The sequence below is a fragment of the Prosopis cineraria genome, unplaced genomic scaffold (genome assembly GCF_029017545.1).
Source record: "Prosopis cineraria cultivar Desert tree isolate PC_DT_omini unplaced genomic scaffold, ASM2901754v1 PC3, whole genome shotgun sequence".
Taxonomy (NCBI): Eukaryota; Viridiplantae; Streptophyta; class Magnoliopsida; order Fabales; family Fabaceae; genus Prosopis; species Prosopis cineraria.
In genome coordinates this window covers 3178463-3201187 of record NW_026555334.1, presented here as the reverse complement: position 1 = coordinate 3201187, position 22725 = coordinate 3178463, and the positions used below count along the sequence as shown (strand labels likewise).

Sequence of the window (22725 nt, the reverse complement as noted above, 5' to 3'; positions counted from 1 at the left end):
TTTTTTTTATAAAAAATTCATGTTATAATATTATGTGGGTCTCTCATACATTAATGCATTAAGTTTTAAAAAATAAGTTAAATTATTTACAGTTTATAAATAAGCATAGATTATTGGATCTTTCATATTTTACATTGACATTGTAAGCTAAAAAGATTACAGGGTATCCATTATTTTTGCACAAAAATGATTAATATAATACATTTCACAAATTGTAAATAGACCGTGTCAATAAACACAAATAAATCTTCTACCACCACTACAAAAAAAAAAAAAAACTCATACCGAATGGTTATTTTAATCTTATATTAGACAGTTATAAAACATTTAATATGAAACCATTATATATTTGCAAAACTAAGACGATTAAATGAATCATTAAAAATCCTTATTGGACCATCCATACACTCCTTCAATCATGATGTTGGAAGAAAACGATGCATTAATATAAATGTGGCCCATGTCCTATAATTGAAATCTCTTTTCTCTTAATCTCATTTTGAAAGTACTATTACATAAAGTACATATATACCAAAATTTTAAGATTATCCTCTTTTTCAGTTTATAGTGCCATATCTAATATCAATGTGATAGTATAAAATAAGATTAAAGGTCATTTTTATCTTTAAACATCACTCAAAAAGTTAATAAGCATCGGAAACTCAACTAAAAATCAATTATATGTCTATTGAAAATTCCCTCTTTCGTCATCTAACCATTTTCTTCATCATTAGTAAATCCCACATCGCAACTTTTAATTTTTATTATAAAATATTAAGTTAAGAATAATTTTTACTTCTTAACTTTAACCCCAAGAGATTAATGGCACTCAAACTCAAATATTTTATAATAAAATATTTAACAAATATATTATGAGGCCTACGAACAGATATCAAGTCAACAAGGTAACCAAGGAAAGAATATTTAACGTTGAGGGATAAAATTAACATATAATTAAATTTAGGATGCTTAGTTTAAGAGGTAAAATTGACCCTTAAACCCTAAAAAATTTTGTGCAGAGGTCCGTAAGCCGGATATGGTCTGATCTGGCAGAAAAATATTTGCCAAGTTGAAATTTTGGGATGCTGTGGAGACTAAGAATGGCCTATATATCAAAAGACACTCAGAGTGACTACGCTATTCATAAAACAAAGAGAGAATTACTAAGGTTCCATTCAAAACAATTAATTACTCATAAATCCATTGACAAGTAAGCTTAAGAACATAATGTTATCATTCTCTTAAACTTAATTGTCAATGAGCCTAGGAGTAGAACTTGCCGTGTAATTCTCCCTAAAACAAAAGCACAATAAACAGTACTACCGCAGGATCTATTAATCCAAATGAAATATACACCAAAAGCGTATTAATCTATGAGAGCTGGATCTTGTGAAGAGAATAAGGGGTGTACAAGGGCCAAACCACACCGGGTTAATGACTAACCTGAAGTCCGGTCTGAAATCACCACAGATTGGATGGCAGCCTGGAACGGGCTTCGTCTGCCAGACCACAGGACCCTACCAGTATTTCTTTTCCCCTGTTTTCTTCTCCTTTCTTTTGGTATTTCTTTTCCAGATTCCCATAGAGCGTCAGAAATAATATAAAATTTGAAAAAAGAACCAGATTTAGTATTATGGGGAGCACACAAGTATTTCCAAGTAGTCTGCCATATCATGCAAGCCAGAAAGAAAAATATTCCAATGATTCCATAATTTTTTTTTTTTTGGCGCTTGTGCTTGTTTTTCAGCCTGGTTGATGACGGAATTAATCATCAAAAATTTAGCTAATTGATATGATGCATACAACAAAAAGGGCAAAATCTTTCATCCTATACAAGCAATTACCACTAGTAAATCCTCATAGAAGATCATATCAACTGGATCCTCTTGTGGCACAAGTACCCAGTTTTAACACTCAAGATATGCATCAAAGGATTTAAAATCAATGCATATCACTTTTCCCATCAAGATAAATTCAGCTACCTGCAGAGATGATCTGCAGTTCATCTTTTATCACTCTATCATGAACAAAGCCGAAAATTCCGTCCACATCTATCCATCACTCATTGCGGATTGAGTAATACTTCTCCAAAAGAGTTGGCGATTTTGATATTTCATTCATAAGGTTCTTGAACTTGACACTGCAATCTCCACCGCTGCAATAAACAATTTGACAAAGATATAATGATGTCTAAGAGCAAAATAGTTGTTGGAAGGAAAAAAGAAAATAAAAGAAATTAGAGGGGAAAGTAGAAGAGAATGAAAAGGGAAAAAATGTTCCCTAGCTTTCAAGAGGCTAGAGACTCTCCTCAGTCCAGACTTAACTTTTTTTCTGCATCCCCATATCTCTCTAACAGAATCATTGTATCGCTTCTCTGTCACGCCTTTTCACAAGGGTCACTTCACCCCTTCTATCACGGTCTCTTCCTTTATTTTCATTTCCCCCTCCTACAGACATTTATGGTCCAAGATCCAAAGATTTGTAACTTGAGGGAGAGCTGGCAACAAAATTTTCGTGTGTATTATAATTGGGCATATGTGAAAGTAAGGCTTGTCTCCCACAAGTTGTCTGAAGTATAAATGGTCAATTGGTGGCCGGAAGAACACTCAACACTACCAGCATATATGGGATTGTAGGTTTCACATGTTTAAGCTTTCAATGTTGTCTACCATGGAAATCACATCTAGACACTTGACAAGATTGATGGAAAAAGAACTAGAATCTCAAGACTTGGGGCCCATTTGGTTCAACCCTATTGCAGCCTCACAACGGTAAACCAAACGCCATTACCATAGCGTGTTTTTGGTTGGGCTTTTTCATGGTAATAATCATTACAATGGTAATCCAGATTCAAAATTTTGGTAATCTCCACTAATAGGTCCCCCCTATGAATGAGATTACCGTCCATTGCAGGGTTTTAAAAGTCTTTTTTGCCCTCAATATCTAATGCGAAAAGACACAAGATACCCCCAAAATGTCTTCCCCCCCTTTCTCTCTCCCCTTCTCTACCTTGCCGGAATTTCTCATCCCCACCATTATTCACTTCCTCCACCAGGTTCACATCCACCATCACTCGTGTTCTCTTTCACGAGGTTCATCTCCACCATCACACACCTCATCGTCCATCAGGTCTGAAGTTGTGAACTTCATGAACATCTCCCTCTCCCCAGATCTCTCCACAACTCACTCTTCATTGCTGTGAATGCCCTTCCATGCCATCAATGATTTCTAGATCTCGAGGCTGTCAGCAGCAACACCCAAGCCTTTAGCTTTGATTCCTAGATCTATTTTTCCATCTCTCTTCATCTTCATACCACGCCATCGACTATTTTCAAATCTTCACTCCTCCCTTCTATCTTTGATTTATGTTGTGTGTGCTGAGAATGGGCTGACTACCATTAGCGGGCCCAACTCAATATTTAACCTAATTTTCCTTTCTTATTTGATTTGAAATTATCTCTTATTATCACAGTATTTATTTCTTCATATTCCTAGGAAAAAAATATAGGGTTCTGATTGTTATCTCTCTCCTTCTACTTGTATTATATGTCGACTCTTTCTAGTCAATAACATTCAGACTCACACTGCCAAAATGTTAGCGTGTATGGATTTGTTGTGTGCTGACGTCAAAAAACCATCACCACTCACCAGGGAAGAAAAGGCACTACGGAGTTTTCTATTTTTTGGACCAAGGGCAAAAGAGTCATTTCACAATTTTTTATTTTTCTTTTGAGTAAAAATAAACATCATTGCATGTTTATAACATATCAGACACATTCATAATGATTAAGATTACATTGCATTACAAAGGGTATCTGCAATTGAACCAAACAGGCCCTTGATTCTACCCTGAACAATTACGATCAGCAAGGTCTTGAACTAACAAGATAAAACACAATCAAATCTGAAACCAAATATGCAACTCGTTGATATTTAATCATGATACTTCTAGATTTCACTGCTGGCAACAGTTTCATATAAAATAATTCTCAACGATGAGAGAACAGTGTGTCAGTGTTACTCTAGCTTTCCTAGCCGTTGTGTTATCCAGCAAAAGTAATTTGTGAAAAAAAAAAAGCTTATTTCTAAAAGAGAAGAAAATACGAACCTTATGCGGTTCAAGGATACAATAGCTCGAAGAGCACTTCGAATCATATCTTCATTACGATCTACTTCTTGCTTGACAGCATCCTGCTTTGGCTTGAAATTAATAGTCTTCTGGAGAGGGTCCACCAACGAGTCTAACACTGACATGGGAATCCAAACCAAGTTAAAAGAACAGAAACATTACACATCCAAAATTTAGCATCTTCAGAGACGCATCACAAACCTGCTAGCACTGCAGAAGGACACTTGTCAGCCAGTTTTGAGAGTATGAGGTGGCAAGGCATTTTAACATCATAATGATCTGAAAACAATGTATCCATGCAATTAGCAGTACATCATCAACGACTCACCAATTAATACAACAACAACAACAACAAGCCTTTATCCCACTAAGTGGGTGCGGGAAACAACAAGCCTTCACCAATTAATACATAAAGCCAAAAAAAAAATTCAAATTCAATTACAAGGGGAACGTTTTAACATGGATGTACTCAAGAACCTCACAAAGTATGCTATATAAACAAAGGAATTACTCTTCTTCCAATATAAACATATATTAATTATGATATAATACAACTAAATACAGACATCATATTATAACTGTTGTTGGAAAAAAACCGGATGACCATGACTCTGTCAATTTTATGTCTCTACTATCAACAAGCTCATCCTAATGAAATGTGATAAGAATAATACGCCCACGGGTCAAATAAAAAATAGATCAGCATCAGAAGCAACAGAGGGCAATAGCAGGATAAAGAGCCAGCAAATAAACAACTTTGAAACAAATGCTCACCATCCAAACCAGATTTAAGATAAGGAACAATAAATGATGAGGGGTTAACTTGATCAAGACAACTGTCCAGCAATGTGTCTACGCATTCAAAAGCAGCCTTCCTTAGTTCAAGTCCATCATCCACAGTATGCTTGAAAGGACCAAGATCAACAGTCCTTATTAGTTCTTGCTGTCAGAAATAAATAACAAAAATCAGACCATTTACAATTATAATTGCTTTACATAAAAAGAGAGTCAAATTTCTATGTGATAATATAATATACAAAATGTTTCCATCTAATAGTTTTGATTAAAAAAAAATTCTATCAAATAGACTGCTCCAACAAGTCATAAGTTACCTTCACAATTGTCTGATCATAAAGAAGAGGCAGAAGATCAGGAAGAAGCCCCTTGATAAGGTTTGGCTTATTGTGAGCAAATGTGTTCAAAGCCAAGACAGCAGCTCGCCTAACATGCTGCATACTCATAAAATCAGTTCCCAATAGGTTCAAGCCATAAAGTACCTGATGCTCGGTGACATGCATCTAAAAACAGAGATGGTGACTAACATTTCTTTCGTGACTTCAGTGATCAAAAACTAACTCACCCTGTCATTGTCGGTAATGAGCATCAGAAATGATGATATTTCAGGGTATATGATTTCATCTATCTTCTCAGGACGCTCAACAATAGAGTACTTCACAGCAATGACAACAGTAGCTCGAGTAAATGCAGTTGGGCTGGCTGTTCTAACCTGTAGAAAATTCAAAATACAAAGAAACCATCAAATATCAAATAGAAAAACATAACCAATCACAAGGTTCCCATAGAAAATCAGATACCTTGAGTGCAGGAACAAGTTTTGCTGGTTCAATAAGTGCAATTTTACCAAGGCACTCAGCCACTACATTGCGAACCCCCTCTTCCTCACTCTCACAGTGGTTGAAGAGCAAATTAAGTATTTTCTCAACACTAGACTCTTGAAACTCCGCTTTATCTACAGATTGCCTCACAATTACCTGCAAGGTAGCGACAGGAAAATCACAGATTCATGAGTTGCTAACGAGAAGGCAAAAGCCATATTAGATTAGAGTTCATTAGGACAACAACCTCCTTCAAAGAGTGAAGTAGCAGGTATTGCTTCTTCTGCTGATTATCAATCTGGTTCAAGATAAAAGGCAAGTACTTGGGAAGATTACCAACAGCAATGTTACCAAGAGCATAAGAAGCAGCAGACTTTATCTCTTCAAAAGGAGATTGGAAGGATTCGATAACAATAGTTTCTATGTTCTGATGTGCGCTTAGATCCTTCCTTCTACCAATCTCCCCCAAACATAGAAGGGCAAGGTGCTGCTTAGCCTTTCAAAAAGAAAAAGAATAATCCAATAAAGATGAAGAACAATCAGAGCTATAATTGGTGTAGGGATTGGGAGCATGCAAAACCCACCAACCCAATTCAATACGACCATACAAAAAGTTAAAAATCAAATTATCTAGATAAAGTTCAGGAAGGTTGATAGGTCCACACAAGTGGAATTCGTCTTTTGGTTCATTCAGGGTAATCAAGTCTACAACTTAAAATGCATGTGAAGTTAGATTTGTCAAGATAAAGATATTTTACAAAATAGTCATCCCACCCATTTAAGCCCAACTTTATATAGTCTGTCAGGATGGTAACTGCCCAATGTTCTCCCCTAGCAGTAATGTATTATATTTACTAGAGGCAAAATAAAGAAACTGAAGCTCAAAAGGACAATAAACAGAAAAATAAAGTGATGGGTACCTAAGTAGGATGGGGAACCCTACCTAGCTAGCTGTGGAGGTGAGAAATTAACCCACTTAAACAACCCATGAAAGTCTCCATCAACTAGCCACCCGCCCACCCCATGAAAAGCCAATGCCCTAGCAGTTGCACTCCATGGCACTTAACTCAACCTACTACTAGTTAAAACCCTCTAAGGGTATCCCTCTCTAGAACCGCTGACAACCAGGCTTTGATACCAATTAATAGATACCTAAATGGGATGAACCCTACCTCAAATGCTAGCTGTTGAAATGGGAGAACCAACTCACTTAAATACCCTATTGAGCATCTCATACTACTCAATGTGAGACTTGTAAACCATGCTACCAAGTCTCCATCATAATGCAATTCCAATATTCTAAAGTAATATGATCACTCTCTATCCCAAAAGTATGGAGCAATACGAAGACATCAAGAAAATTGATGGTCCAAAAAAAAAAATCACCGCACTACTTAAAGACTAGAGAGAAAACTTACTGAATTTGAACTAATGTCATCCTTGAGGATTTGAGTAAGCATTCTCACTGTAGATGAGGACTTCTGATCACCGGCAGCAAGGCATAGAACAGCTACACACTGAGCAATAGAATGTAAAGCTTGTTTTGCAATGCCACCTGACTGTGGAGAAGGCTTGGCACTGGCAAGTAGTGACTCTAGCAGAGAATCAAAACTAGTGTTTGCAGAATAGACTAGAGCAGCAAAAAAATTCTGTAAAGCCTGCATTATTTACAAGACATTTTTTAACATGCATGTAAATTATACAAGAGAAAAAATTGAGACAAGTTCAGCATCATAGCAGAAAATATACCAGAAGAGCTTGCCCCTGCAACAATGGGCTTTTAATTAATGTTAGAGCTTGAGGAAGAACTTTGTTTCTAACAGCCAAACCAACATTTAGACCAGACCTACTGTCACCCATCAATGTACAGCAGAGTTCCAAAGCAAGAGCCGTCATATGCAAATCTGAGTCACTAATAGGGCAGGTGATGAAAACAAGGAGAATTAATCTGCAGGGTCTATGCCAAAGTAAAATAAAGTCAACCCAAAAGAATATACTACTAAGAAAAACCTTATTAGAGCTGAAAGTTCAACAATAATAACTTCATAACCAGATGAACCAATCTTATCAGCATAAGCAACTATAAGTGAATTCAAGGTACCCAAGGTTGCCTGCCGTAGTGCACGATTAGCCTGTTTTTGAAACCATGAAAGCAAAGCTAGGAATTATTGAGGTGGGGGAAAAAAAGCTAGGAATTATCCATTCCATTTTAGCAAGAAATTGTAGAAGAGACCATGATATTTTAATCAGTTACATCCAAAAATCAAAAGATTATCCAAGAAGATTTCCGCACCTTTCGTAGGAAAGCAGTCAACTCTGCTATAACTTGATCCAGTACGCATGACAGGTCCACCTTTAGTGGGGAAGCAGCAATGACAGCAAATGCCTACATACAAAACTATGTCGTTCAATAACCACAGTCAAAAGACATACAAACACATGCTGACATGTATGCTGTCAAAATGATGCAAGCCAACCTGCTACTGCATAGACAAATCTAGCCTATTATTGATTACATAAAAGGGAAGGGCAACAGGAATGAGTCAAACTGTAAAAGTTCACATTTATACAAAGTAATACATTGCAAAAATCACATTACTCGCCATAAAATCATGTTTCTATGTCATAAGTCTAACCAATTGCAAATCACCAAAATTAACTAAATAACCTTGACAGCTGTAAGTCGGGTTATCTCATTTCCCATCCGATCAACAAGTACAGGAAGGCATGCAGGTAAGTCTGCACTAAGATAGTCTCCAAATGTTGACACAACAAGACCCATGCAAGAGATAGCACACTCCTTAACTTCCTGGAGACAGAAAAATGTTATCTATTACATGCTGAAAAAATTAAAAGAAATTACAGCAGAAGACCTTCCATATCTAACTAACCTGATCCTGATCTTGGTTTATCAACCTTGACATAATGGCTTTATAAATAGGATGAACAAATGGTCTGAAATCAAAATCAGCACCCTACACCATGTAGCCATTCATTTTTTAGTAACAAGTCTAACATCAAGCCAAGCCCCAAGGCCAAGGAGGATAAATGCACGCACCTGAATTTGTGGCCGCACAACACGGACAAGTTCCCCACATACCCTTAATGCCTCAGCCGTGACCTTGTAATATCGCTCACCAACAGCTGATAAAACAGGAGCAGAAAGAGCCTGCAAACAGGAACATTTAGTGAGAATGAAAACTATCATATCTGATCATACACAAGCACATATGTCCCTTCCCTTGCATGAAAAAGTTTGCAACAAGTCTCATCTCACTAGATGAGGTCGGCTCTATGAATTGCAAGATCCATTGTGCTCTATCATTTACCAAACTTATAAGAAAGTTCACTAAGAGGTCTCGGTCAACAAATTCCATAAGTGTTCTCTTTGGCCTTCCTCTACCCCTCTTAACATGGCTAAAAATAATCCGTTCCACTCTCCTCTTCTTTATACACGTCCAAACCATCTTAAACGATTTTCTATCATTTTTCCCTCAATAGATGCTTCGCCCACTTTTTTCTCATATATGCTCATTTCAGATTTTATCTTTGCATGAAAAAGTTTAACAAAGAGAATTGAATTGAACTGATATAATGTGTCAAAGAACTGCTAGACCTGAAACCTGGAACTCTAACCAGCAAAGAGCCCAAGAAAGTCTTTCAACTCCAAGATCTTTCTCTGACATTAATTGCCCACATTTCACAATCCAGATAGGTAAAACCCACTAAATAACCTTTTTGCCTTTTTTCTTCTCATCAACTTAGACAGGGCAAGAGTGGTGGTGATGCAGAATGGGGAAGAAGAAGGGGAAAGAGAGTACAAAAAAGAGACAACGGGAGTAGAGATAATATAGTGAGAAGAGAGAAACCAAGAAGAGAAGCAAGACAACAGTAATCTTATTCAATCAAATGTGCATCTATATCAAATGAGCTAAGGTGCTATTTATAAGCCTCAACCTTAACCCAAGAATTAAATGCAATAAATTCTTGAAATCCTAAAATTAAATGAAAAGATAATAATAATTCAAATATTACAACAATTAAAAAAAATATTACTAATTAATAAAATATCCTAATAAAATATATTTGATCTTCCAATCTCCACAAATCTTTAATATCTTTAATTACTTCTTTTTCTTTTTCTTCCCATCAAGTGGTGTTGTCGGTTTCACCATTAGATTAAAGAACTTAATATACTTTACCTCTACTTCAGCAACAGCATTGCTACTGCATGCTGTAATGCTTAATAACAATACAGTTATTTCCAAAGAGCCAATATTCAATTTTAAATATCCATAAACCAAATCAAAGAGTGAATCAAACAAATACAGACTACAGGGAGAAGCCTCCAGTATGAGCTATGGCTGTTTACCTTGATATAAGGATGGAAAACAGCAGGAGCATGTGAAGATAACACTAATCTTGTAAATGTTAGGGCTTCAATCTTCAAGTTTGAGGTAGAAGATTTGTCCTGGGAAGAAACAAGGAGGAAAATTTGGTGAGAAGGTCACAAAATCAGAACTACAATAAGTGAAACCAAATAAAAAACAATTTCAATTAAAATCAATAATTATTACATTTAAGGCTTTTTCAATTCCTGGAATGAGTGATCCAATGTGGTCTGCAAGACAATCGGGCAAGACAACTACAAGTTCTTTCAAAACAGAAAAGGCACCAACCTGTACAGACAGAATTGTTAACCTTCTAATTAGCTAATGAATCAGCTATCTACTCTTGAAAAATCCTACCTTAGTTTTAATAGATTTCTCACGGAGCTGCCTATTTAGAGACCTGACAATCTTTGGTACTTCTTGTTTCAACAGCCATCGAGGACTGCATCACATGCCAATATTAACATGGTAAGTAAATGACACACATTACAAGACAATTGTACAACTTGCTCAATGAAAAATAAAAAATGAAGTCACAGGAGCAATAGTAGAAGATGAAATTACTCTTAAAATTAACAATTGTAGGTAAACTAAACATGTGCCTTGATGAAAACGAATGAGCATTTTATATCTTCTCAGTTCATGTTATTTTATTCAATAAAGGGTATAAATAGAGTTTTGAGGCAACAAGCCAGCCCTCCAGCTCTATAAATCCAAAATAAATTTATCTAATAACTCTAAAAGATAAGATGATTAAAAACTAGATAAAGTACCTAACGGATAAATAATAATAAATCAAAATACTACATACTAAATATTAAGTCCTAGATATTGAATATTAAAATATCTAATATCATAGGCCCTTTATTCATGACCTTCAACGCTCCTCTTGTAGCTCAACTTGCCAATAAGTGTGTCAAACTACCTGCTTAGAGTTAGAAGGCTTTTTATAAGAAGGTCAGCCAATTGACCTTTAGAAGATACATATGATACCTCAACTATCTACTTCAACTGTTTTTGTGATAAGTGTTGGTCAATCTCCACATGCTTTGTTCTACCATATGATGGACATGATTCTTTACTATCTTGATTATAGCTTCGTAATCATAAAAAAGCTTAATCAGTCCCTCCTTGCTGGCTTGTTCTTTTAGTAGTCTAATAAGCCATATACATTCACAAATACCTTGAGCTAGTGCTCTATACATTTTGCACTACTCCAAGATACAACAGGTTATTTATTGCTTCTCCAAGTAACTAGATTTTCCCACATAGAGGAAATAACCCATTGTTGATCTTCTATCATCCACTCTGCATCTATGTATACTTCCACCGCTCTCAAAGATCCTTTCTTGAAGCAAAGTCCTTTACCAGGTGTCGCTTTTTCTATGGACCATTTGGAGATGTTCTACTTTTCCTTCATGTATGAGCTGACTAACACCACTCATTGGGAAGGCAATATTTAGCCCAATGTGAGTGAGCTGAGTACCTTACCTTTGTCAGCTGCAGGTGGAGGTTCTTCTTTCTGAGCCCCACTTTATAGTTGGCTTCCATGGGTATTTCTGCTGGCCTGCACCACAACACCCTGGTTTCTTCCAAACTTTAGTCCCACTTTAGAGTATACTTTCTTTGTGAGATAGAAATATTTCCCTTGGCTCTAGCTACTTCCATACCAAGGAAGTATTTCAAACTTCCTAGGTCTTTTATTTCAAATTTTGAGGCAAATGGTTCTTCCAATCTCTTGATCTCATAATTATCATCACTAGTAACCACTATATCATCCACATAGACAATTGGAAGACTATGTTATCCATTTAGAAGCATATTTTACAAATAGAGTGTGATCCATTTGACATTGTTAATACCCATTTTGCTTTATCACCGCCGTAAATTTGTCAAACCATGCTCTAGAAGATTGTTTCCAGCCATATAAAGACTTACGCAATTTGAACACTTTGTTCTGAGTACTGTGTAACTCAAAGCCAGGAGGTATATCCATGTAAACTTCCTCCTCTACCTTGCCATTTAGGAAGACATTTTTAACATCTAAATTCTAACTGCAATAGTGGCCAACCGAGGTTAACAGTGATAGAAGTATAGTTATAGTATTAAATTTTGCTAACAGGGAAAAAGTTTTTGGGAATCAATGCCCTCAGTCTGAGTGAATCCCTTGGCAACAAGTTTAACCTTGTCCTTGTGTACACTGCCGTATGGATTATATTTAGGTGTAAACACCCATTTACATTGACAAATCTTCCAATAGGATGATAAGTGCATGATCATCCACTTTTCTAAGTGCAATGAGCCATGCAAAATAATAATTATGGGACTTGAGCCAAAGGTTGATGGTTGGTGCTGATAAGCTTCAGGCACTCAGTTATGATGCACCAGATGCTGCAGTAAAGACTCATTTTGTATCTGTAATTCATTATTCTGCTCCTGCAATTCATTTTGTGTACTGAGATTTGAAGGTTCTGGGTCTGCATGCTGAATTTCAGGTTCTGATAGGTTGGTTAAAGGGTCTGTATTTGAGTTTCAAGGCTACATTGTGGAGTTCTAGGGTCTGCTAGCATATTTTAGAGATAAAATAGACATCCCATGAAGTTTTGATCGTGTGTTCTCTCCCCTTGAATGGAAAGTCTGGCATAAGGTGTGGTTTCATGAAAGGTAACATCTAAAGTGGTGCATTATCTTTGTGTAGGTGGATGATAACACCTATACCCCTTTTGTGTGGAAGAATGACCTAGGAAGATACACTTAGTGGCTCTAGGCTCAAGTTCCCCCCATTGTAATAGTGCACAAATGCAATACATCTAAAAATCCTTAAAGATAACCACATAATGTGGCTGTTGGGATTGTGTTCAAGAAAGATTTGTGGGGTCCTGAATTTGAGGGTTCCTGACGGTGCACAGTTAATGAGATAGGCAGATATAAGGATTGGTTCACCCCTGATAGGAATCGAGTGCATTTAAGGCAAGCATAAGTGACCTGGCAACTTCTAAAAGATGATGATTCTTCATTTCTCTAACACCCCATTTTGTTGTGGAGTGTATGCACATGAGCTTTGACGAATAATTTCACTATTGGTTAGGTAATTTAACTAACTTAAACTACTCTCTTCCACTGATCTTAAGAATTTAATGTTTGTTTGAAATTGAGCCTACACCATAGGGTAAAACTCTTGAAACTTCATATTTTTCTTTCAAGAGTTGCATCCAAGTCAACCTAGTATGATCATCAATAAATGTGACAAACCATAAAGCCCCATTCAAGCTTTTTACCCTAAAGGATCCCCATGCATCGCCATGAATCATAGTAAATGGTGGTTTGGGAACATGATCATGAGAGTTATAAGAGTTTCTAGTTTGCTTTGCTAAGGGACAAGTATCACATTGGAAATGAAAATCTGATCTTTTATTCAAACAAGTTTAGTACAAAAGTTTAAAATCATCAAAACTAAGATATCCATGAGATAATGAAGCGTCTTTATTTCATCTAATTCAACTATCAAACCAAAAGCATTAATCTTCTTGTCTCCCTTTAAGTAATATAACCCATCTAGTGCAGGTAGCGTTGTTGATTCTACTATCATACACATCTACTTGTTGCCAAAGTGTGACAAGGGAATTGAAGGTTGTAACAGACATGAAGCGCCGTTTTAGTTCGTAGAGTTTGCCCTTCACCTCAAATAGGACTGTTGTATCTAAGACCGAGGAATAGACATCACATGCAGCTTGCCAAATGTTCTTCTCTGTTGGATATATATAAATCCTTCACCAAGCTCTACAATCATTGAATTAATTAGCCAAGGCATTACTTGATTATTCTCTGCCATCCAAGTAGCACATTTGGCATAATCTTCTTTTGGTTGAGAACCACAACCTACGTGATAGTCTTCCTTTCCATGAACACAAACAACAACAACAAGTCTTATCCTGTTCAGTGCGGTCGGATATATAGATTACACAACGTCATTGCACTCTATCAGCAATTAAATCTCTGGAAATAGTGTTAACCAAAAGATATTTCCATGAACATGAACAAACATCAAAAAACTCTGGGACCATTGGAGGTAATTATCACCATCCAACATGTGAGAGGTGATATGATGATCATCAACGTTGGAATTTCAAAAGTACCTTGCTATTCTTGTTGCTTTTCAACATCTAAGGCAGAGTTTAAGTCTTGATAGGTGCCAAACTGAAACATAGCTGTTTTTGACATGTTGAAGATGAAGACCTTCAAAATAGCGCACAAAATGTCACCTATCTAAGTTGCTGCTTGAGGGGTCAAAGACACATGGTTGGTCATCGCTTTGTTGCCCATTATGTCAGTCAGAGTTGTGCTGACCATGGCTTTGATGCCATGATGAAAGCACTAAACCTTCTTGCATTTTCTTAGTTCACGTTATTTTATTCAAAACCATGGGTATAAATAGAGTTTTGACGCAACAAGCTTGCCCCTCTAGCTCTAATAACTCCAGGTTAAATTTATCTAATAGCTCTCGAAGATAAGATGATTAAAAACTAGATAAAATACCTAATGGTAAATAATAATAAAATAAAATATCAAATATTAAATACTGAGTATTAAATCCTAGATATTAAATATTAAAATACCTAATCACAGGCCCTTTATTCATAACTTTCAACATGTCTCACTTCCTGTGCAACTTTATGAAAGATTCATGAAAAATTCAGGCATAAATGGGAAACAAACAGAAAGAAAATGAAAAGGGCAAAAAAAATTTTAAAAAAAGAAAACAAAAGATGACAGTACATGCAGCCTGACACATATATGGCTAAAACTAGCTTAGGAAGTGCCGCACAGGAAATTCTCTTCACAAGTTTTTTGGAGTGTATGTAAACCAACCATAACACCCAAACAAATAACACAAAGTTAAGTCAAAAAAATGAGGCAGAATCTTTTAAGAGAAAAATGCAAGGGGATGCAGCTGAAGAAATATTACTGGCTTAAACTAGCTTAGAAACAAAATGCAACAGGAACCGTAAGTTCTCTTTCCTGATGCAGGGTATATAAATTGACATACAGATATATACATACACATAAGCACGCCCATGCACACTATAGAAGGATGTTCAAAGATACAAACCAAGGATGTATATTTGTACTATTGTCATTTCCATAAAGGATGCATCGAAAATGTTGTTTACATCATGCTTAACAGAAGTCCTTCAAAATACTATATGCCATAATTACTGATTCTCAAGGATTATAATGAAGCTTCATGACATTTAGTTGTTCCTTATTGATAAAGGGTCTTCTGGTTGATGTTTACATTTTAGTTTACATATTACAAATAGAGTTAAGGTCCAATTTTGCCCGTGTACTTATTTTTTAGAAGCATTGGGCACCCTTTACTCTTACAAACAACAACAGCCTTTATCCCACTAGGTGGGGTCGGCTACATGGATTGCAAGACGCCATTGTGCTCTATCATTTATTAAGCTTTTAGAAATATTATTAATTAAGAGATCACGTTCAACAACTTCCAAGAGTGTTCTCTTAGGCCTTCCTCTACAATGGGCAAAAACGCCCTTTACTCTTAAGTAGGGCAATTTTTCCCTTGAAGTATTTTTTCGAGGTCCAAAAACGCCCTTCTGTTAGGAGGCCATTAACTTTGCTATTTTCTACTAACGTGACATGTGCGTGAGGCCTACATATAGTAACAAGTAAGACTCTGACCATGTCCATTGATGCTAATTTACCTCTAAACTCTTTTTCCAAGAGCACTGGGCATGCAAAAATCTTTTTTCTAAAAGCATCAAGTACCTTGAAATCTTAGTAAAATAAATTTTAATAAATATTGCCAAAATATTAAATACTTTCATATTTAATAATTTAAATATTATTATTTATAAAAATTCATTCAAATTCATAAATTACTTTTTAAATATTAACAACTCAAACTAGCATTTTACAAATGTATAGATGACTTCCTATTTTTTACATATCGCTCTTCGATCTTCTCTCCGAAACAATGCCCAAATCATTACGCCTTTTATGCATATCAAAATTTACTTATATTTTTAATACTGGTGAAGTTCCTCAAATTTTTAGGCCATTTTCTGTAATTTTTTTGGTCAATTAACGATCTTCCTCCAAAATATTGTACTAACCAAATTTAATGCTCTTTGTATGTTGCAATGTTAGGAGTAAAATAAAAAACATGACAAATCAAGACCAATAATATGACAGCAAAAATGTTTATTTGAAAGATATTACTTATTCCATTAATGTGCTACAAAAAAAAGTTACCTAACAAAATCAAAATGGAGGGATGAGAAGAAAAAAATCCTTCGTTAATTTGGAAGTTCATTTCCTTCATTTTTTAATATAAAATTACAAAATATCAAAAATATTAAATTAGGTGATGTAATGTTTTTAAATAATAATATTTAAAATACTTAATATTTTAAATTTTATTTTAACAAGACTTTATGGTGCCTAAAGCTCCTAAAAAAAGAGTTAAGGGGTAAATTAACACCAAAGGATATGGTCAAAGTTTTCTATATCACTGTGCGTGGACCCCACGCACATGCCACATCAGTAGAAAATGGAAAAATTATCAGTTGACTAAGAGAGGGGGTTTTTTGCTCCTTAAAAAAATAGTTCAGGGGTAAAATTGCCCGATTTAAGAGTATAGGTGCCCAACATTTCTAAAAAATAAGTATAAGGGCAAAATTGGACCTTAACCCTTAAAAACAAGTAATAGATTATTGTTTAACCATACATCTTTATTTTCAATATCAATTTACCAGTCAACAACAATAAATATGGAAGTAGACAAGGTTGTGTAATAGAAGGGGGTAAATGGCAAATTTAACATATTCACCACATTTAGTTCATGTCTAATCATTAAACTCTTCAGTAAAGACACTACTAAAAAAGGTATCCATAACATATGATCTTGGAATGAAAAGTTGCAACAGAAACAGAAACAGATCCAAAGGTCAATTCAAAATAAGTGAATGCTTTCAAAACATATAGGTAACTTGCCTTGTTTCATTTACATCAATCTGCCCTTTTGTGACATTTCCAGTTTGACGCAAGAGCTCAATGAAAGTATTAAATACATCCATCTGCAACACAGCCATGTCAGATAAGCAACCATGTGGTGTTATGGAAGACTGAAGTAAAATATTCACTTTGGTCTACCTTGACATTTTCTTCTCTCTCTTTACATCTATCAATCAGTTTTGGACAAGCCTATAAAATGGGAGAGCTCAAGTTAGCAAACCATGCAGCTAAAGGCTAAAGAGTGAACCAGCTATACACAAAAAACATACAGATGTAACCTCTATAGAAGATATTTAATAGAATAAAAAATGATCTATCGTTACAGAATTCAATCATATCTGCACAAACATAAACACAAACTAAACATGACGGTAGGTCCCATAAAGAAAATGTTCAAAAATTATGACCTAAAGAGGTTCAGTTTTGAGTTTAGTAATCAAAACTGTCAAGGCTCAACTAGGAAAGACAAAACAATACCAGGAAAGCAACAACTAAAGGGGAAAGGAATCAACATGTTCTACACAAGAAACAATATCAAATTGATGGCAAAGATACCTCCTCATACAGCTTTGAAAGCATCTCAGGACGGGATACAATTAAAGCAGCTAAGCATTTAGCTGCAGCCCTTCGAACTTTCCAACTGGCATCTTCATCATCTGTATATTCATTTGCACTCTCACTGCAAAAGGACATAGTATTTTAGGCCTAAGTAGCAAGCATGTCAGATATACATTACTGCCTTACTAGCAGACAAGTAAACAATGCACATACTCCTCCTCCTCCTCCTCATGTTGTTCATCATCAGTATCCTCATCCATATTGTCAGTGAAGTTGGGATCATAACTCAGATATTTCAGGGTAAGATGAAGAATTTCATCACAGTAAAAAGAAATATCTCTTGGACATCTGAGGAGAAAGCTTTCAAGTGCCTGCAGTTAAATGTTAACATTATGGAGATGCAAGGCAGAGAATATTAAATAAATTAGTACAGAGTTCTGAGGTAATCATCATCTAAATCACACAGTAATATGAGTGAAGACAAACAAATATAGCACCTGCAAGCTGTACTCACGAAGTTCTTCATCATTTTCTGAGGCACTTGTACAGTAATCAATAAGCACTGGAACTGTGTCTCCAAGATGGGGTCCAAATCGGTAACCGACAGCACGACTGGCAATAACACTCAAGTGTAACTTGATTAATAAATGATGAAGAAGGAGAGGAAAATGTGAGAGACATTCCATACCTTAAGACATTTCATACCTTAAAGCACCAATCATCTGAATGTTTGTGCGGGTCAATTCTGACTTCTGAGCCTTATTTTTCAAGTTAGCAACAACTTGAACTGTTGCCCTTGCCAACAAATCATCTGACAAGCTTGAAGAAAGAGAAGCTGAAAAGTGGAAAAAGTATGTTAAGAGAAATGTACTTTCACTTCATGGTCAAATTTGAAGGAAATTATGAAAGCAATCACATCAAGGATGATAACAGTTTTCTCTGAAGTTTGTTTGTGCAAAATTAGCAACTATGTGTAGTAGATCCAATCAATATGCAATGCATTCCATAGAAAATGAACATGCATGAATTCTCAACGTCTTATTATAGTTCACCAATCACAATAAAGAGATTATACATGATATAATCAACATTTAGTCCATCTGAAAGTAGCTGCTTATCCAATCAAATCCTACAGTCAAAATTATCCCCCAGACACAAGTTGCCCCCGACAACACAAATTACTTGTCCACAGCTTTAAATGAGTTTAGGAAAATTTGAAAAGATGCTAAAGGTAAGTCTAAATAAAAATTTTTACAACAGCATATCAATCCAAGGCAAAGAAATACAAATTTGACAACATTCGAAAAAATCCCAATAACAACAAAAACAAAAAACATCAAGCTATAAATTCTATTTTTAAAAAACAATTATTTCATAAATATCAAGAATCACAACCATGTCTTACCAATGCATGCCACAGTCTTCTTACGTATGCTGGCTTGATTGGAACTCAACTGAGACAACAGAGCACTCAGCAACAGCTCATGGTCAGATGCCATCAGATTCCCAAATTTATGAAGGATTTCACATAAAATATCTAGACATTCACATTTTATCTCCGAGCCCATTCCCTGTACATATATAGGAGTAATATAATTTTAATCTCCAGTGAGAAAAATTCTATAACAAAATTCACAATGAGCATGGAAGTGGTCCAAAAGTGACAATCAATATCATAACATTAATATTTCAATATATATCATAAAAGCTAGATTGTAGCACTGTTATTCCATGTAGTTTCATTAATAAAAGCATATACTAGAAGCCATGCAGATGACTTCAATGCTAGGAGAACTCTGGAAGGCCACTGAAAAGGAGGAGGAAGAAGAGGCACACATTCCAGGAAAAAAACCCATTCTTTGTTTTTCCTTCTTAATATCTTAAAATAAGCAATAGATTTCTTTTTTCACCCTTGGAAATGCTAGCTGAGGCAAGAAGAGAAGAAAGCAATAGATTTCCAATCAACCTTTCATCATACAAGTATGCAGAAAAAATGCAATTTTCACATCTTACCACAGGATATGCTACCTCAAGAATCAAATCGAGCTCACTGGACCAAAATATAGAAATCAAAACAACCCACATTTTATTTACTGATGCATTTGAAAATGGAAAAGAACTCCTTGGTTAACATGTCAGCAAAGGAAATGCAGTTGTGCAAAGCAAATAGTACCAAGAATAATACATGACAACTCGACAAGAAAAGGAAGAAAATCCTCATTTACCATGCGTACCAAGGGTGCGCAATTGAACAGGGATGTGACACTATAGTCTGTAGATTCATAGATGAACATAAAACTGTAAAACTCTTTCAGAGAGGCAAAAAAAAGAAGAAGAAGAAGAAGACACTGAAGTTTTTATTTAAATTCTTCCTCAAAAATATCAACATATGAGAAGCCATCAGATTAGAAATAGACTGGGTTACATTAATAATAAGGAATTCATGGAGGGAAATAGAAGAGGAAGATAGAAAATCGATGACAATGGTATCATCCAGATATGGGCACAGTTCTAGTGTTCAGTCTTCAAGAGTATGGTTTAGCAAAATTAAGAACTTACTGGGCCAGTAATTCCGTTAATCAATTGTGGTGAGAGAGAAACAAGAATAGATTGAGCAAGAGACTTTGTAGAAACTTCAGCAACAATTGTCTTTAAAGCTATGCTGGCAATATCACGATGCTGATCCTTCCCATTTAGCAATTTGTCACATAATTTACTAGTCATTTCCACAACCCTTGGCTCACTCACCTTCCTCACCAATGGAGCAAGACTGCAATTTTAAAAAGGTAAGAAGTTCACAACATTGCAACGTCATATTTTGCTGAAATAATTTTTTAATAGCAGCCTGAATCTACAACTTAAGAGGAACATCAACAAGCAAATTATTATTATTTTTTTTTTTTTGGCCATTGAACAAGAAAATTATTCACAGCAAAAGTTAATTAGCTATCAAATTGATTCATCTTACATGAAATTCAACCACAAAAAACAATCAAACTCAAGCACACATAAAAAGCATCACGACAGGCGTAACAAGAAGCAAGAGATTCCATTAGGAGGGCATATTGCTTGACTAATAGCTCCAAACATTTTTGTTATAAACAATGCATGTCAAAGAGAGACTCCAAAAGGAGGCTGTACCATTTCACGGCCAATCCAGAAACATCACCAGCTGCATCATCAAGCTGTTGTATGATGATATTTGTCAATTTAATCTCCAGCTCAGTATCAGCCTTGAATGTATCTTTGTTTAACTCATTAAGCAAATCAGAAGTGGCCATGTATCTATAATCTTTATCCTTGCCCGTCATCTGCATGAAATTAAGAAATATTTAAGCCTCACATATGCCTACATGAACATCCTTATTTATGAGTATGTGAAGAAATATGGCCAGTATAGATACACTCATAAAAATAATCATACCTTTTCCAGTATCCCAGTCAAAGCTAGATTAGCCATGTTTGCGAGATTATATGACAGGTGTCTCTTTTAATGATTTCTCACCAAATATCAGTAGTCTGAAGAGTAAAGAAGAGAAATAAATGAGAAAACTAATAGCATCAAAGATTATAAATTTTTCAATGCAAAAATGAATCAATCGAAAACTTAAGTTCAATGTTAAAGTTATATTTTCAATGAAGACCAAGCTACTCCATTTTCAGAGGACGATGTCCCCAGGTTAATTACTGTTGAGATACGCAGAAGAAACCCAAGATGATATGCTTTCTGGTTTGGGAGAAAGAATGACAGCACCGTCTACATTGCAGACGGCTCCAGTCTATTTGTACAAGAATAGAAAAAATCAGCATGAGATTTGTCACAAATTCACAACCTCTTCATGTATATATATCATTGACAGAAAACAACCAGTATAGCATTATTTGTAAATACATTCAAAGGAACAAAATAGAACTGTCGGCCATTCCATAGTCCCTTTTCAGGGTGCCATGAAATTGAGAATATATTATCATTGCAATTTTACATCAATTCCTCTTTACGATCGCAAGTACTGGTTACACTTCAAACCCGATTCTTTACAGGGTACGCCTGTCTTTTCTCAACTTGAATTAGATAGAAAACCAAGAACGACAACAATGTACCAGAGTAACACATTAATCCAAAAGCCATAAGCTTCCACTGTCAAATGCAAGCAGCTACCATGCAAAAGTCCCATAAGAAAGAACCTAAGAAATCAGCCTCCACATCCAAAGACATTTACACTTTAACCACTACTTTTACCCACATAGACGAAAGAGATTGCCTGAAGAAGCCCAAAACCTAGAACCAAACGGCGCAAAAAGACGTTGCGACAGAAAGACTGTGTCGGTACTGAGGTGCGACTGGCTGAAAAAAGAAAAAAGGAAACCAGAAAGTAAAGAGAAAGTCAAATACAAGAATGGAGGAGTGGCCACCGCCGGGAGCAGCAGAAGATGGACCGAAACGAAGGGTTACGGCCGAGCGACGCCACCATGAGCAAAAAGGAGCCGTAAAATCAAAGAAAATAGGGACCTACCAAGGGATGGCGCAAGCTGGGGTAGAAGCAAGGTTGCCTTTTTCCTTCTGTCTGAAAACGCTCAAGTGTGACTCAGTGAGTCCTGCTGGCTTCGGTGCTAGCCCTTCAATACGCTTTGATGATTATGATTTGCTCCAAAAAAGTATCGCTTTGCAGAGAACATTGCCCCGCCTTTCTTGTGTAATCAAGGAAAGGCCCCAATGTACATTGTACTTTGTCAAACAACTCCCTATTAAGTATTTCCCCCATTCAAAAATGTAAAGTATTTTTTAAAGATTAAATGTTCAAAAATTTAAGACACTTTAAATTTTTTAAGGTGTAATCATTATATTTTTAAAAGTATTCCTACTAATAATGACTTTATATTTGTTGTAAGGTGTTTAATAGAAGTAAATATAGAAAGATAAAGTTAGTTAAAAGTAAATAACTACTTTATTAGAAAGTGAGGTTTGATTAAAAATGTCTTATATTTTTTAATG

General features: G+C 35.6%; 1 protein-coding gene across 2 annotated transcripts; it reads right to left on the bottom strand.

The window, feature by feature from the left end:
- Window positions 1-1586: 1586 nt before the first annotated feature.
- LOC129305327 (cullin-associated NEDD8-dissociated protein 1) lies at window positions 1587-22356 on the bottom strand. Of its 2 annotated transcripts, XM_054945388.1 has the most exons (30): window positions 22247-22356; window positions 21977-22077; window positions 21157-21251; window positions 20874-21043; window positions 20292-20502; window positions 19138-19303; window positions 18438-18567; window positions 18230-18344; window positions 17946-18103; window positions 17730-17853; window positions 17313-17363; window positions 17154-17236; window positions 10494-10578; window positions 10323-10424; window positions 10118-10216; window positions 8804-8914; window positions 8637-8720; window positions 8414-8554; window positions 8039-8131; window positions 7756-7877; window positions 7495-7657; window positions 7164-7403; window positions 5993-6241; window positions 5725-5901; window positions 5490-5636; window positions 5242-5358; window positions 4904-5072; window positions 4331-4408; window positions 4109-4247; window positions 1587-2155 (listed from the first exon to the last, which is right to left on the bottom strand). In XM_054945388.1, exons 3-30 carry the CDS (start codon window positions 21190-21192, stop codon window positions 2059-2061), a joined length of 3657 nt encoding a protein of 1218 aa, XP_054801363.1. In that variant the 5' UTR covers window positions 21193-21251; window positions 21977-22077; window positions 22247-22356; the 3' UTR covers window positions 1587-2058. The 2 variants fall into 2 exon arrangements, with proteins under 2 accessions (XP_054801363.1, XP_054801364.1); XM_054945389.1 differs by lacking the exons at window positions 21977-22077; window positions 22247-22356 and adding an exon at window positions 22126-22154.
- Window positions 22357-22725: the final 369 nt, after the last annotated feature.